General features: G+C 39.1%; 1 protein-coding gene across 3 annotated transcripts in view; it reads left to right on the top strand.

The window, feature by feature from the left end:
• Positions 1-16,584, top strand: part of Dse (dermatan sulfate epimerase) — a 61,262-nt gene that overhangs the window by 22,771 nt on the left and 21,907 nt on the right. Inside the window, exon 2 of one of the 3 annotated variants that reach the window (XM_021174442.2) lies at positions 117-585. In XM_021174442.2, coding sequence (XP_021030101.1) covers positions 170-585 — 416 coding nt within the window. In that variant the 5' untranslated portion in view covers positions 117-169. Of the gene's footprint in view, positions 1-100; positions 586-16,584 lie in introns of those variants that run through there. The other 2 variants (XM_085842769.1, XM_029482747.2) reach the window with 2 other exon arrangements.

Raw genomic sequence — 16,584 nt, 5'->3', positions numbered from 1 at the left:
ACTTTTAGTTACATATTAAGAGATTCACATGCTTAAATGTTTAGTCTTTATAGGAAGTGAGATACCTGTCTACTGTGTGCTTCTACCAGGCATGACTGACTCTTTCTTTCTCGCAGGATCATTCGAAGATGATTTGGCTGCCCTGGAGACTTGGAGATCCGGTGCCACGATGAGGACTCATACACGGGGGGCACCCAGTGTGTTTTTCATATGTTTGCTCTGCTGTGTGTCAGCCTTCATCACTGACGAGAACCCAGAAGTCATGATTCCCTTCACTAATGCCAACTATGACAGCCACCCAATGTTGTACTTCTCCAGGAAAGATGTGGCAGAGCTCCAGCTGAGGGCTGCCAGCTCCCATGAGCACATTGCAGCTCGGCTTACGGAGGCTGTACATACCATGTTGACTAACCCCTTGGAGTACCTCCCTCCTTGGGATCCCAAGGAGTACAGTGCCCGCTGGAATGAGATCTATGGAAACAACCTGGGTGCCTTGGCAATGTTCTGTGTGCTGTATCCTGAGAATATTGAAGCTCGAGACATGGCCAAAGACTACATGGAGAGGATGGCAGCGCAGCCTAGTTGGTAGATTTTTGTCTTTCCTTCTTCCTGTATTAATCTTGCCACTTCAAGAAATGATTCAAGGGCTGGAGATCTGGCTCAGTTGATAGAATGATTGCTCAAGAATCAGGAAACCTGGTTCCCACCACCAGATAAACCAGGTGCACTAGTACCTGCTCTTAATCCAGCGCAAGAGATAGAGATAGGAGAGTGGCAAATTCAAGGTCATCTTTAGTTGCATAATATATGTGAAGCTAGGCTTTTGATACATGAGCTCCTGTCTCAAAAAAAAAAAAAAAAAAAAAGAAGAAAAAGAAAAGGAAAAGGAAAAAAAGAAAGAAAAAGAGAAAGGAAGAAAGAAAACAAACAAACATGAATGCCTAACAGTTTTTAAAAAGTAATAAGTTGAGCTTAGAAGGATCATGTTGAGAGACAGCTTCACCAAAGGTGGGGTGGGGGAGCACTGAAGAATTGAGCAACCAGTATCATGTTATTAGGTGAGAGTTTCTTCCTTGTTTAACGTACATTTACAGTTGTGGATCACATGATGATGGAGGCACACTCTGATGAATGCATCAGTAAGTGATGTTTGTCCTTGTATGACTGTGGTGGACTATATGTACACAAAACTAGCTGTCGTTTATACAGAGCATAGCCTATTGCTCTTAGGAACAGGATAAACAAACAATGTGAGATGAAATCAAGCAGGAGATGTGTTAAACAGTGCATGAAGGAGACTGCTGCCTGCATAACACAGTATGCATGTCCATAGTTCATTTTAAGTGGAAGGAATACACTCTAAAATGAAGTGTGTTGCATAAACACATAAATCTATATCAGTGCTTATCATACGTTATGCCCTATAGACAGTTCTATATGCTAACTTTTATATAATTGGCAGTACAGTAAGCTTCTTTCCAACAACACATCAATGAACATGTGAGCAGAGAGAGAGAACATTGTACTGATATTAGAGTAGTTACAGCATCATTAGTAAGTAAGACTTTTCAACTTGGTTGTGATCCTGCTGGGTTCTTCCTTGGAGCAGAAGACCATTACCTGATACATGACTGGTTCTTATTTTTTGGTCTGAGGTTTTGATTGACAGCCTTCTGCCAAATTGACTAAAATGTTTTAGCCTAGAAGGTATTTCAGCCAGTTAACGTTTTATGTGCATTTTGTGATAATAAGATGATGAAAGTCATTATGATTGGATTCACTGGCAATTTACAAAGAAGATTCTAAGCAGCAGAGTGCTCAACCCTGTGGGAAAGCTAGTGCTACAGTGAAATTTTGTGAAGAATTCTGATTATGTCATAGTTTACTTTCAGGAGTAAGTAATTCAAGAACATACTTCCTGTTTCCTTTGGTTTAGCTTGAACTTATTTATTATTCAAGTTTCGAACTGCTTTTAAAAAGATAAGGTTGAATGGACTAAATATAGACTTCTATACGTATTTTTTTGTTCCTAAATTCCAGCTTAATGCACATTGACAGGTTGGTTGCTTAAAAAGCTTACAAAGTGTGTGAAACATAGTCTTAAAACTGTGCAAGTTGCCACTTGTCATAGGTCTGGAGAGGACTGGTTTTAAATGCTTAGGGATATCTGTAGTGAATCTGTGGTGAGCATATTTACAGGAAATGCATCTTAGTGTTACGAAGGCAAAGAGTAGCAATTTGCAACCCTATGATAACTGTCTGGCATCTCTTAATGGACAAGATTATGGAAGAACTGACATTCAAGCATTATCAGAGATTAATTTGTAAAATGGTTGTTAAATAATAATAATTATTCTGAAAAGAGCCTTTCATGTGGCTTGTCGCAAACATGACACACTTGGCCATGTGTGTCATATTTTCTGACTTGGACTCACATTTATAAGATCACATTGTAGTTCTGATGCCAAGAAAGAAAATAAACTATGTATGAAAACATGCCTGATATTTAAGCAGCAAGATGGCATTACCAAATGTTACTGTAGCATAATAGTATACTAGGTAGGAAAAAAATGCCCTTTGTGCTTACTCTTTTGTAGCTTTTTTGTTTTACATAGTTAAGTAGATTTTGATAGAGGATGATGCTTATGAAATATCTGAGAGAAACAGTCACTGTAAAAAGCCAGCTTCATCCCACAAAAGACAGAGATTAAAAATGTCTTTGTAATGGAATTTTTAAACCACAAATATAAGACTGTTAGGAATATTATACAAGACCAGTAATTTAATATACACATCTGGGCGTATGTATTTAATGAGTGAACATTGTCACTAGGATTAAATACCTTCTCTAATAAAAGAACGAAAATAAATAATTTCAAGTAGAAGTGTTAACATTCACATAGTCTCTGTAAGTATGGATTTACTAATTGCTCGGGGTAAGAAGAGATTGTCTAACTAACTGTACTGTTAGCCAATGGCCAAAAGCCAACCTGTCACTTAGTAGACTCAACTAAACTTAGTAGGAGTGCTTTCTCATGATCAGTCTATACTGGGGTTAGAAATTGAGAGTGGGTCTTGATAGCCATGTTTTTGTTTTAGATAGTTGAATCTTTTCTGTCGTGCTTTTGAATGCTGTTATAGATATACTAACTACTTATAAACAGCCACATTCCAACCTAGATTCTCAAACATTCATCTAGGCCTCAGATTGAACATAATCATTTTATAGAACTTAAAATATTGCTAAATGTTTTTATATTTCAGGTACCTTTGCTTAAATTGCTCAGTTTAATCCAGTTCTTAATTATATACAAAAGTATACTGTGAGGAGTGTCATTGTCTTCGGATATAGTATGCCCATATCCATTTTAGAAAAAAAAACAAAAAGAACTGGTGGTATTCATAATTAATAATCAATATTATAGAGTTAAATCTCCCTACAATGGCTTCATTTGTGAAATATATTTGCCATTTCTCAAACATTTCTACTCTTTTTTGAAAATGACTAACATTTTGAGCATTTAATGTATGTGGTATACTGTGCTTGTGATGTGGAGTCAAGATTTAGGAAAGCCCTATACTTGGGCTGAAGAATCTTCCTATAGTGGGTACTCCTGTTCAGAGCTGAACATGAGGAGCACGCAGTTGAGAATTTTTATTTATGACTTACTTGAACAGCAGTGGAAAGGAACCAACTTGGGAGTTATTCTGCCTGTGCCCTGAATCCAGCCCTCTATGTTGACTATATCACTTCAGATGAATTTCTCAGTTTGAGCTTTAGCATCCCTGGTGTACAGCAGTAGTGTGTCTCCATCACAGAGTCACTCAGCAGCGAGCTAACGAGTGCATAGTACTCTACTCTGAAAGTTCTTCTCATAAACTAAGACCTCAAATAAAGTGGCGATAATTATTTATTGCCTCTGCTATTTTTGCCTCAGACATTGGCCTTAATTGGTTGAAAATGTTATTTAACTCTACTGTTTATACCAAATACACTATGGAGTAGAATGGAAATCAGAAAGATTGTCAACAGTAGGGTGGCTGAGAAATATGTATAGTTATAATTGTATAGGTCTCTAAACACCACAGAAAGATGAGGCTTCTTTGTATACTCCATCTCCATCTGGGGAGGCATCCACATCCTTTCCACAGTCTCTCCTGTCTTGTTTTTGTTAATGCTAAGGTTGTGCATTGCTTGCTTTGTAAACTCAATTAAAAATGTGTTGCTCCCCTCGACCCCCACTTTTAAAATGGCTCAAATGTCAGTGTACTTCCACCAAGCCTGATGGCCTGAGTTCAGTCTCTGAGACCCACATGGCTAAAGGAGAGAACAGATTTTCACAAGTTATCCTTTGACTTCCACATGTGTGCTGTGGCATGAATACATACATGCATACACACAAATAAACAAAATCCTTTTTAAAAAGTCATAGCAGTTACTGTATATAAACAGAATAATATTTTTTTCAGCAAGAGTTTAAAATTCAAGCCAGGAAAGTATGTCTAAAAAAAGTGTTTCATAGAGATTTTAAACAGAATCCCATAAAGGTCAGTTCAATGATATTTTGGAGTCAGCACATATTATTCTGTTTTTTTTTTCTTAAAAATTTAATAATGTGCACACCTTTTTATTTTCTTACTTGTGCTTACCTGTACTGTGCCTTTACCTCTACAAACCATCATCAAATTTTAAGACACATATTACAAAATTTAAATAGAAAGTTGCTGAGAGGGCTGGAGAGATAGTGCAGTGGTTAAGAGCACTGACTGCTCTTCTAAAGTTCCTGAGTTCAATTCCCAGCAACCACATGGTGGCTCCCAACCATCTGTAATGGGATCTGTTGCCCTCTTCTGGTGTGTCTGAAGACAGCAACAATGTACTCACATACATTAAATAAATAAATAAACAAACAAATAAATCTATCTTAAAAAAAGAAAGAAAGAAAGAAAAAGAAAAGAAAGTAACTGAGAAAGAGTTGGGAAATGGCTTGGGAGAAGAATAGTGAGAGTCACTAAAATGCATCACACAACATGACCACAAGTGGATCACATGTGGACCCTGAGATTGATTTGTTTTATTTATTTAGCAACAAAATGATAGGCTTCCTCAGTTTTGAAGTTTACAGTGTCCATGAGAATAAAAAAAAAATAGGTCAGTTACTCTATAAAAAAACAATTATTCTTGGCCCAAAGATCAAAAAGAACCTGCTAGATTTTCACAGAGACTCAGTACTCTCATAAACATCCTTCAGTGTGGGTGATGAAGTCTCTCAGATTCCCTTAACGGAGCCTTTTCTTAAGCAAATTTCACTAAACCTGCAGAGATGAAGGAATAAGGGTGGAGGAGATAGATGCATGATTTGGCCAGCCATGTTTTCCCCTAGGTGGGTTGAATTCTTCAGTAGACTTTATCTTATGTTAGGAAAATGATGAAATGGCAGCATGCTTGTCTGTCATATTAGATGGATTGCTGTAAGCTTGATCTACTCAATGTATGTATTTATTTGATGATCTAGAACTTAATGCAAATAAAACAAAAGGCTCACTCAGTTATTGGAGACCACTGCTTACACGGCAGAAAAGTGTAAGCTTACCATGCCTCATTTAATCAGACATGGAGATGAAAACATTGTGAAGAGATTTAAGATGGTGATGGAAGGGATTTGCTCAAGCTGGAGTTGATAGCTGAGAAGTATCAAGTGTAAATGGCCCAGTAGTGGATTTGGGGGGCTTTCCTCTTAATTTGTGAACCTATCGGAAACATACCCAACAAAGGGGTCTTTGGGGAGGATGAGTGTCTTGTTTGTGTCCTTGTGTCCTGATTCTGTTGTAATTTAGCCCTGTGTCCTCTGGCAGATTTCATAGCTGCTATAAACATGGTTTTTTTATATCTGTAAAATGTAGACGAATCTTTCCTACGTGAGGTTCCAAGGATGGAATAAGGTGATGCTCAGACGGCTCTCAAGATTATAGAGTTGGCACATAGTTTTACTAAAACTTCATTCTTTTTGTTATACAGAAAGAGGGAAAGAAAACAAGATTGTCAAGTCTTGGGTGCAGAGTATTGCGTTTGGCTACTCTGCTGCTCTGGAGTTGTGTTTCTGAGAAGTATTTGTAGTGAGTCACTCCTTCTCCCTTTCCCTATAGTATGTTTCTGCTTTATCATGAGACAGAAAATAAGTCACAGAGGAAAGAAATGACTTCCCTCTTGTGTCGGAGCCAGTTGACTACAGGGAATCCAGAGAACTAGTGAGGGAAAAATATAAGTTGAACTTTTGGACAGAGATCTAAATTGTCTCTTTTTTTTTTATCTCTGCAACAGATTATTAAATCCTTACATATGGATTGCAAGCTTCTGAAATCCTAGGGTGTGTTTGTAAAATAATATAAAACAGCAAGAGAAAGGGGTTTAAAAAAAGAAAAGTCGCCATCACACTGAAATGGACTATGCGGTGGTTTTGTTGCTCTATGAACTGCGAGGCCTTTCTCAGCCTTGCCTTCCGGTCTCCAAAGGCTGTTTCTTGTAGCTGCTTTTCCAGCCTTTTGCTTTTCTAAACTGTAAGCTAACGTTGAGAATCAAAAGCAGGAGTAAGTTGCTGGGCCCCAACACACGGAGCCACACGGCACTGTGAGTGAAAAGATGAGGTTTTCCTCTGGTGACCTTCCAGTGAGAAAGGCAGAGGGGTCTGTTCAGCAGACACCTGGAATCAATTAAAGAAAGTGTGCTGGTCCCGGAAACAAACGCTGGGCTGTCAGAAACCCAGCCTCCAGCTCTGGCTCTTTCTCATTCGTGGTTCCTTCTCTTGTACCCTCCTCCTTTCAGGCACTCTTTCTTTCCTGTCCCTTACATTCTGTGACAGGTTCCTCATTTTGTGTAGATTTAGATCCTTGAAAATAGATGCTCTGAGCCTTAACTCTGGACAATCTCTTTAATATGAACAGAATCTCAAGCAGTAGGACCCTGACCATTGATTGGAAAGTTCCTTCTTGACTGCCACTTAATGAGCAGGTTGCTGCCACCCAGCATCATCACACATGGATCTGTGAGCAAGGCACTCATAAGCTGCTACGAAGCTACCTTAAACTCTAAACTGTCTTCCATCTTTTTCAAATGCTGGGGGTGGGGGGTCGATAGGAGGGGAGATACAGATGTTTCAATAATGCTGCTTTCTACATATGTTTAGGATATTTGATGAAAAAGAGATATTTGAGGATTGCTATAATCATACTCACTTGGAAAGAAATGCGAAGTGAATTTTCTTTGTAGGATATGTTTGTACTTGTATACTTCAGTGCCCTTTGTTCCCTGTTTAAATGCAATGTGGGCTTTCTGAATTGCTTCAGGCCAGAAGAAGCCTCCTTTTTGTAGTAGAGTCTCTTACTTTGTGTTTACAGCATAGGCAACCTGTATATAAAGTTTTGCCTACTCTTTGCATGTAAACATTAAAAGTGTATATTTAAATGTTTTCTAACAAAAACTTGGCAAGCATGTTTGGATTTTATGCATTCCGTATTTTCCATCTCAAGGGAAGATGTTAATTGGCAGGTACTGAGTCTGTCTATAATGATACTTCACAAAGATCTTTACTTTTCTGTGGTATTTTATAATCAGTTTTTAAACACTAGGTTTGTGTATTGGATGAAATAAGAACCCTGTTCTAACATCACTTGAGTTTTGGCCTTCCTCTCTGTGCATTCTTAGTAATGCAAAATGAATATTTGTAATAGCTACTGAGGCTGCTGCTGATACAAGTGTGCTTATCAGATCACTTGATAATGATACAGATGTGCGTATAGACTCTACTGATGATGATATAGATGTGCTTATTGTCTCTGAGGGATGCAAATGTGCTCATTGGCTGTGTTGACAATGGTACACGTGTACTTATGGGTTCTCTTGCTAATGGTTCAGATGTGTTTATTGAATCTGTTGATAAGGGTATAGGTGTGTTCATTGGTTATTTTGGTAATGGATCTCTTGGCAAGCCAAATAGGTAGCTTCAAAATGGCCTCAAACTTTTCAAGTTGTAAGGCTTCATCAACTAAAGAAATATATATTAATTATACTTAACAGGCTGTCTCCCCCATTTTTCCTTGTCCTTCCAATATGCTGACTTTGAACACACAGAAAGACATGCAGTCTCTTATATAAGCCTGTGATTTAGAAAACTTTTTTGTGTAATTATGGCCTGGCATGAGTGAATCAGGAAAGGGACACTTGTTCGTGGCTATACTTTCAGTTAAGGAGGGAAATGGATATCACAGTTACGATTCCAAGGGTGGGGAAAGGATGTAACTAAGTATGATTCTTTCAGCATTTGGACCATCATTCCTCCCTATTGCTGACTCCCGACTTGTGTAATAGGCCCAAGACATCTGACAAGTGATTCTGAGGCCCACTGCAGTTTACAGGTAGATGGATGAGAGGGCTTGTGAAGAATGGGCCTGGGTAGCTGGTTACACACTGTACTTGGTTGAAACAGGGAATATAGGAGGGAGAGCTGGCTGCTGGGAGAAAGAGGATACTTCACTGTCTCACATGTCTCTTTCTTACAACATTTTCTGTTGCTTCTGTTCTTTTGATCTGTATCACTTGCGTGTATCACCACATAGGTAGATGGCTACCAAAACCCCTTCCCCAGATATTCCAAGGGCTCATGGGTATTTTAGATCTGAACTAACCACTAAGGTTTACATGGTGGAGGCACTCAACTCGTAGCACTACTAGGAGTGGTGGGAACATTAGGAGGTAGGGCCTAACTAGAGTTGGAGGAAATCTTATAGGACAGGCCACGAAAGACTATCCTGGAACCCCAGCTCCTTCCTCACTGCTTTCAGATGACATGGCATGAAAGTTATACTCTACCATATAGTTTCTAACACAGTGTTCTCCCTCACCACAGGTCAAAACCATGGGACCAGTGACCAGCTTTAAACTAAAACTATAAGCTAACTTTTTCCTTCAGGTGATTTTGTCAGGTATTTTAGGATACTATGGAAGGCTGACAGACAGTTTAATCGTTGGTGAATGTCTTGGTGTTTATTGTTTTTAGGGGCTCCTCACTACCCTCTGCTCACAAATTTACGCTCTCCCACTCCGCACGTCACCATTTGGCGCACACTTGTTTCTTCCCCTACTTCTTTCTTGACTCACCTGAGTGTAGCTTGTTGAGGCTGGTTTTGTGGTAATTGAATGAAGGCAAACACTTTAGGAAGTCTTTTTAGAAAGGTTAAAAAAAAAACAAACAAAAAAAGATCCTGTTGTCACATTCACCACAAAAACATGCCCATCCAGAATGAGCAGCTTTTCTGTCATCTTTTGTCTTTTAAGCATTTTGTGACTTGAATTGTTTGACATTGTTATCTCCCCTGGCACTGCTTGAGCTGGCATCTTCAAGTCTGCCCTGGACTTAGCAATAATACATTGTCTGGTCCCAGCAACCAGACTCCCAACAGCTTTCCTTCCAAGTCTACCAGATTCCATGACTGGAATTAACTGCTTCCTCCATGGTATGGCTCCAGCCCTGTATCTAGTCTACTGCAGTTATCATGGCTGGTTCTTTTTAATTTAGCATGTTGGGGTGTGCAAGGAACTAGAGTACACACTTGGTTATTTGACCATGAGTGTATGTCCAGTCCAGAAACCTCTACCCTGACAGTGCCTTTCAGACGCTCCATAGGATGTCTCACCTGAAGTGTAATTTTTGGTTTGTGTGTCGTTCTCCATCATTGGCCTATACACTTACTGAGGGCCCTGAGAACCTAATAGAGTATACCTGCTACAGACACCACTAAGTAACCCTGAAAGCAGAAAGGATTTTACTGTGAATGAATTGGTTTGCCAGGAGCAGAAATCCTGAGTCTTCCTCCAGCTGTGAATGTAATTTGGTGCCTTGTACACCATAGCTGCTCATACCCATTTGGTGTCACTTTCACTTTGAAGATCCGCATGTCACCAGCCTTTGGCCTAATCTGTTACCCTGTAATAACAGTGATACCGTACTGCGCAGGGACAGTAAGATGGTCAGGATTTGTGGATCTCTGTTTCTTCCCAGGGTCTCAGGTTTCTTTTCTTTGTAGTGCTCTTTTCCCAGCCCGTATTCTCTCTCTCTCCAGAACCTTAGAGTCTTATCACCTTATACTGTGTTCCCACTGAAAAGCTCTGGTGTGTTCACTTTAAAACCACTTCCTCCCATCTATGCAGAGAGTGCTTAGTGGTGTTAGATAGTGGGCAGTTGTACACCATTGCAGGAAATGACTACGACTCCAGAGCCACATTGCCTGTTATCTAATATTGAGTCCAAATTGGGACTCTAAACATATTATTTGGCTCCTTTAGATCAGTTCCTAGTCATAAGTTGGAGGTAAATATGTTTGTCTCATGTTGTACTTCAAAGGATTTGTTGAGTTAGTGAGACATTGTTGTTATAAGTTTGTTCTTCCCAATTGCTGTCAACAACCAAGTTGAAATATTCATGCAGGGGGTATTAAAAAAAAAAGGTGACATGTACCAGAGAATAAAAACTTGGAAGAGTTGGGACCTCTATCCAGCAGTCTGAAGGAGAGTAAAGAGTTGCTGTGGGTGAAGGCTGACCAGCCAGTGGAAGATGTTCATGCTGGAATTACATAAAGACTATAGGTCTGTGTGGAAAGCCCCTGGGTCTATGTGGAGAGCCCTAAGGAATGTGGATCAATGTGGAAGGCCCAGGCACTATGGGTGTGTGTGGAGGGCCCCAGAGACTGTGGGTTTCCTTTTATGTTTCCTTTTATGTTTTCAACACAGACAATTTCATTTGTTTTTACAATTTCATTTTTAGTAAGTACATTTAATTATGTCATGTAAGTTAATCATCAATATACTCAGTTTAAAGCAGTTTGCTAAGTATCAGACATCAAGAAATGTAAGCACGAGTTATCCATCTGTTATGCCTAGGGTGGTTTGGTTTTTATAGAAGATTAAAAACTAATGAACAATATTAATAGAGATGACAATATCATCAGCCAACTTAAAGCACAATGGGAAGACCCAAGAGGTGTTTGGCTGGGGCCTGAAGCATGGGGGAAGACTTTCTAGCTGGAACAAGAACAAAATCGTGACTCATCCAAGAGGTGGAAGGAGAGCCATGTTGGACTGTCCCAGGCAAAATTAGCTGACGCACAGCTGGCTGACAGTGCAAGAAAGCAGAGTGCCTTTAAGGAACTGAAAATGTACTATAGAAAGGAGAGGCTAGCTGTGAGGTTTTTGAGTCCAAGGCAGCTTAGACTTTTTTCTCAAGAGCTCTTTGAGGCCAATGAAGGGTTTAACGGAACAGCAATATGGTCTGATATGTGTGCATGTGACCTTTTCACTGTAAAGTAAAAGATCATCAAGTTAACAATGTATATGGTGGCTATAATATAAGTCAAGAACTGGGAATCCCAATCACAACTCGTCTATCAGAGACAGACAGACAGACAGACACACTCACACACACACACAGGGGGTGGGGGGCAGTCATATCTTACCATGCTTCCACCCAATTCAACAAGAGTCTAGACATTATACAGAGTCTTTGGCTTTGTTTGGGGGCATGAGATGTCTCACTGTTTTCTGGTTACATCTTGAACTTCTGAAGTGATTCTTCTGCCTTAGCCACTATGTACCAGCATTGTAGGTGTGTGCCACCATATCCGACTTTAGTCTGCTCCTTCTCTGAGGTGTATGTGTTGAGGGTACACGCTGGAGACATATATAACCTTAGGTTTTGCAGAGAAGCCTTCTACCCCTGACCTACACTCACCCAATCTTTGCTCATTTTAAACTAAGTCTCCCCCTGCAGTTTGTTCTGTGCCCCTTTCTTTTCTTTCCACTTTGTGGAAGAACTTGGACTGTCCTGCATATCTTCTCACAATCTAAATGTTGCTGGTTATAAACCCATGGAGGTCCAGTGAGTACCTCCACTAGGTGCTGCAGCTTCGTTGATTCAGTTCTGAGCTCACAGATGTATGGGCTATCTTGCATTCTGAAACAAAAATAGCTAGTGTTTTCTCATGTAGCAATTTGTGTGTTAGGGTCTCTGCTCATTTCTAGGAGCAGTTGACAGAAAGCAAGCCAGGATGAGGCCTTCATCCAGCTTAGAGCCTGTTGTAGGAAAGAGATGATCATTTCAACTGAGAATTGACAGCTGTATCTGGGCCTGGAGTTAGGATAGACCACACCACTGAGCTTACAATACTTAACGCTGTTGAATATGGTGAGCTTTAATGTGCCTGCACACCCTAGAGACATCGCCCCAGTCACAGCTCTCAGGCTTTGCTTTCACTACTTCATATTTGCTAATGTGTAGATTCCAATTACTTGTGTGTGTTGGGGGGATGTTCCTGCATACATACATACATACATACATACATATAGTTCTCACCAGAAGAAATTATGAAATGAGGAAATATACCTTTAAATGCAATATGCATGATTTCCGTAGATGATGAAAACATGTTTAGAAGGAAAGTTCAAAGGTCAGATTTAATTAGGGTGGTTCTGTAGTAAGTCACAGCTGGAAGAATGAGAAGAAAGGTCAGGCAGTGAAGCCACATGGGCACCCTCAGATCCTTTTCTGTAGCTGAAGGAAAAGAAGACATCATGCCATCTCCACCTACAGGAAGCATGGAATCAGGGAAACCTGTCAGATAGATTCTTGATGAGCTGTAGGCAGAGATTTGAGCTTGGAGTATTGTGGTGAGCATATGTTAGAACATTCACGATTCCCCAGCTGTGAATATACAAGAAAAAATCCAGAGAAAGAGAGAGAGGAGAATACATAAAACCAACACGTATAGCTAAGAGCATATCATATATGAACTCCAGTCCTGTTTAAAGTATTTTGTGGTTGTGGTTGTTGTTTTGTTTTGTTTTGTTTTGTTTTGTTTTGTTTCATTGCTATAGACTAACCCAGAGCTTTGTACTGGTTAAATCTTTTAAAACTATGTGATGTTTATTAAGGATTTACCTTGGTTGACGATTGATGTGGAGAACCCAGTTTGATGGCATGCCACATGGTCAGAAAAGAAGAGAGAATGTGATTTCATTTAACAAGGAGGTTAATTTTTATTCTCAGTGCTACTAGATCTAAACATTAGGTATCTTTAGATTTAAAACTTGGGAAATGCTTTTAAATGTGTTTTGAAGATAGTTTACAAATTTGATTCATAATTTCCTATCACTTTAAGTTTGTTTTGTCAATATGAAATAGCATAATCCAAAAATACTTTTTTATGATTCACAAGGGTTCTTGCTAGTCCTTTTCCTATGATATTTTCAGTGATGGTTGATAGATAGGTAGGTAGATAGATAGGTAGGTAGATAGATAGGTAGGTAGATAGGTAGGTAGATAGATAGATAGATAGATAGATTAATAGATATACTTTTTAAAATTATGTCCCAGGGCTTAAAATAAAATAAACATTATTGGAATAAGGTGATGTGGCAAACATAATTTCAGTATCTATTTTGAATGGAAAGGGCTTCTAAGAAAACAAACAAACAAACAAATAAACAAAATTGTTTGGAAACGGGATGTCCTCTTTGATATTGGCACAAGTGATAAATTGTATCTTTCCTTCTAAAGTTGACTGGGATCACCTCTCAGCACCTTATATGCTCTGCTTTGGACATTCTGATCTTCTCTGGTTTCTTGGGCTCCTTTCTAAGGATCTCATGGTGGGCCCTCAATTTGCTTCAGACACTCTGCTGGAGTGTCAGGGCAGCTTCAACTTCAGCATCTTCTAAGGGGCAGGTTCTAGTAGGGAACTCAGTGCCTGAAGGACATAGCTACTTACAGGATATCAAATTTTCCTTTAAGACAGCGACCTTCAGACTTTCTGAAATATGACTTACAGTAAAAAGCAAAATTTTCATCATAACACAACATCTATGTAATCTTTCATGAAATATATATGTGTATATTTGTATAGAAAATGGCCCTTAAATGTATATAATTGTGGTGGCATGCATGAGAATACTCCCATAGGCTCATATATTTGGCTATAGACATTTTTGAAGTTAGATTGTATGTATTTGCATTATGATATGGCTACAAGTGTATCGAGGACAGGGTGTGGAATGTTGTGGGTTGGGTGAGAATGGCCCCATAGGGCTCATATGTCTGAATAATTGGTCCACAGCTTGTGGAACTACTTTATGAAGGATTAGGGGGTGTGGCCTTGCTGGAGAGGGTATGTCACTGGGAAAGGGCTTTGAGGTTTAAAAGACCAGTCTCTCTCTGCCTCCTGCATGCAGATCAGGATGCGAGTTCGCAGCTACTGTTTCAGTGCCATGCCTGATTGTCTGATTGCATGTTGTCATGTTTCTTCCATGATAGTCATACACTCACCCTTTGGAACTGTAAGCAAGCCCCAATTAAGAGCTTTCTTTTATAAGTTACTTTGGTCATGGGGGTCTCTTCACAACAGTAGAAAAGTAATTAAGATAAGAAGTATGTTTTTTAATCTTACTGTTTTCCATTTTACTCCATTTTATTTTATTAGGTTCCATTAAAATATGTTGGTCATAATTTAAATGCTCATTTAACAATCTGTAGTTTGAAAACTGTGTTTAATATTTTGATAAACAGTCAATTCCTTTTCAGAGTATGGCTTTACTATCCTTCTCCAGTAAGGGGCTGCACTGCTCTCTGAACGGTCTCCTCATTCTGTAATTCTAGTGTTTAGAATGCTTCTTCCCAAAATATGCTGAAAAGTATCTTTTTTTTTTTTATACTAAGAAGCAGTACAAAAATGTGACCAATAAGCACAGTTCAGGTTTCCAATACATTTTAGCATAGTATTTTCTATTGGTGCTCAGAATAAAATCAGCCACAGTCCATTCACTGTTTTTAAAAGTTGCCTAGATTTTATGAAGTTTTGTATACCACTTTAGGAAAACCATTAAAAATCATATTGTAAAAGAAAGTTTTCAATAAAGCCTTCTAAAGAAGGAATATCACATAACTATGCTATTTCTGAGAGGGTGTCCTGAGGAGGTAAGACTCTACTGCTTGCATCCTTGTCCTGTAAGGGATACTTCACTTTGGCTCTAGTATATGTGATGGTGATGGTTAGTATTGCACAGTCTAGAACCACCTGGGAAAGGAGTCTTGATAAGAGATTGAATTGGTCCGTGGGTTTCTCTTTGCAGTTATCTTGATTGCTTTAATTGAGCTGAGAAAGCCCATCCCTTGTAGGTGGCACCATTCCCTAGGGTTGGGTCCTGGACACTGTAAGTGTGGAAAGGAAGCTAAATACAAAGTAGTATGAGCAGATTTATTTCTCATTGCTCGTGACTGTGCATATACTATAGCTAACTGCTTCAAGATCTTGCCTTGACTTCCCCACGGTGATGGGCTACAACCTAGAACTGTGTCAAATAAACCCTTTCTACCCTAAGTTGCTTTTTGTTGGGTATTTTTATCACAACAAAAATATAACCAATACAGTATTTTTATAAGAAGGAAAAGATTTATCAATTTGATTACATTTTTTTGCTGTAATCAAATTATTGCCTCGGGTTGTTCTAGGCTTTTTCTTTTTCCATGTTAGTGGGTCACATGTTAAAGCAAATGCCAAGATAAGGAAATGTTATGCAGCAACAGGAAGAAAGGATGGAGCAGGCTCTCAGGAGCTGTAACACTGTACTCTTTAAGTGATGTGTCATTGCTAATGTAATTTCTCAGTGTAGAGAAACTGCTGAGAGCAACAGAAGAGGCCAGAAGTGTGAGCACAGGGTGTATGACATGACTGCTTCCTTCTGTAGGCTCTGAGGGAGAAACCATCTTTGTCGTTCTCTCTGTGTAAGGTGCTTACAGAAAATCCAAAGACAGTAAATACATCTTCTCTCACAATCTTACATAGGTATGTCATCATTAAAACAATTCCTAACCCATTTTAATTGCAGTATAGCTCATATTTTATGGGTGTATTATAATTTTAATGTGTCATTGTGCTTGCACATTTTAATAAAGCTGGACATATTTTAATATTGTCGATATTTTAATAATATTGACAACAGGACTGTTTGATGTGCTATATTTCAGTTTTCTACAATTTTTTCTTCTAAGGTTGATAACAGCTTTTAAAAGAAATATTACTTAATTTTTCATCATACACTTAGCCATTAATTACAAACCAGACATTTGGCTAGTCATGTAGATCTTCTTGCAGGGTTTTTAAAGATATTCTTTCTTTTTTCTCACACATGCCAGGAAAGCTGCCTGCCACTGAGCTCCTGTGATAGTAATAACGACTTTTAGGAAAAATGTAAAGCAAAAGTAATTTATAAAGGAGGGTGCTTGTTTTATATTCTCTCTCTCTCTCTCTCTCTCTCTCTCTCTCTCTCTCTCTCTCTCTCTCTCTCTCTCTCTGTTTTTTTGAGACAGGGTTTCTCTGTGTAGCCCTGGCTGTCCTGGAACTCACTCTGTAGACCAGGCTGGCCTTGAACTCAGAAATTCGCCTGCCTCTGCCTCCCAAGTGCTGGGATAAAAGGCGTGCGCCACCACTGCCCAGCCTGGTTTTTATATTCTTAAATCTTATATGTATGCTTTCTTTTTCTTT

This window comes from Mus caroli, unplaced genomic scaffold (assembly GCF_978045245.1).
Source record: "Mus caroli unplaced genomic scaffold, Mus_caroli_1 scaffold_9, whole genome shotgun sequence".
Taxonomy (NCBI): Eukaryota; Metazoa; Chordata; class Mammalia; order Rodentia; family Muridae; genus Mus; species Mus caroli.
This window is presented reverse-complemented; position numbering and strand designations above follow the sequence as displayed.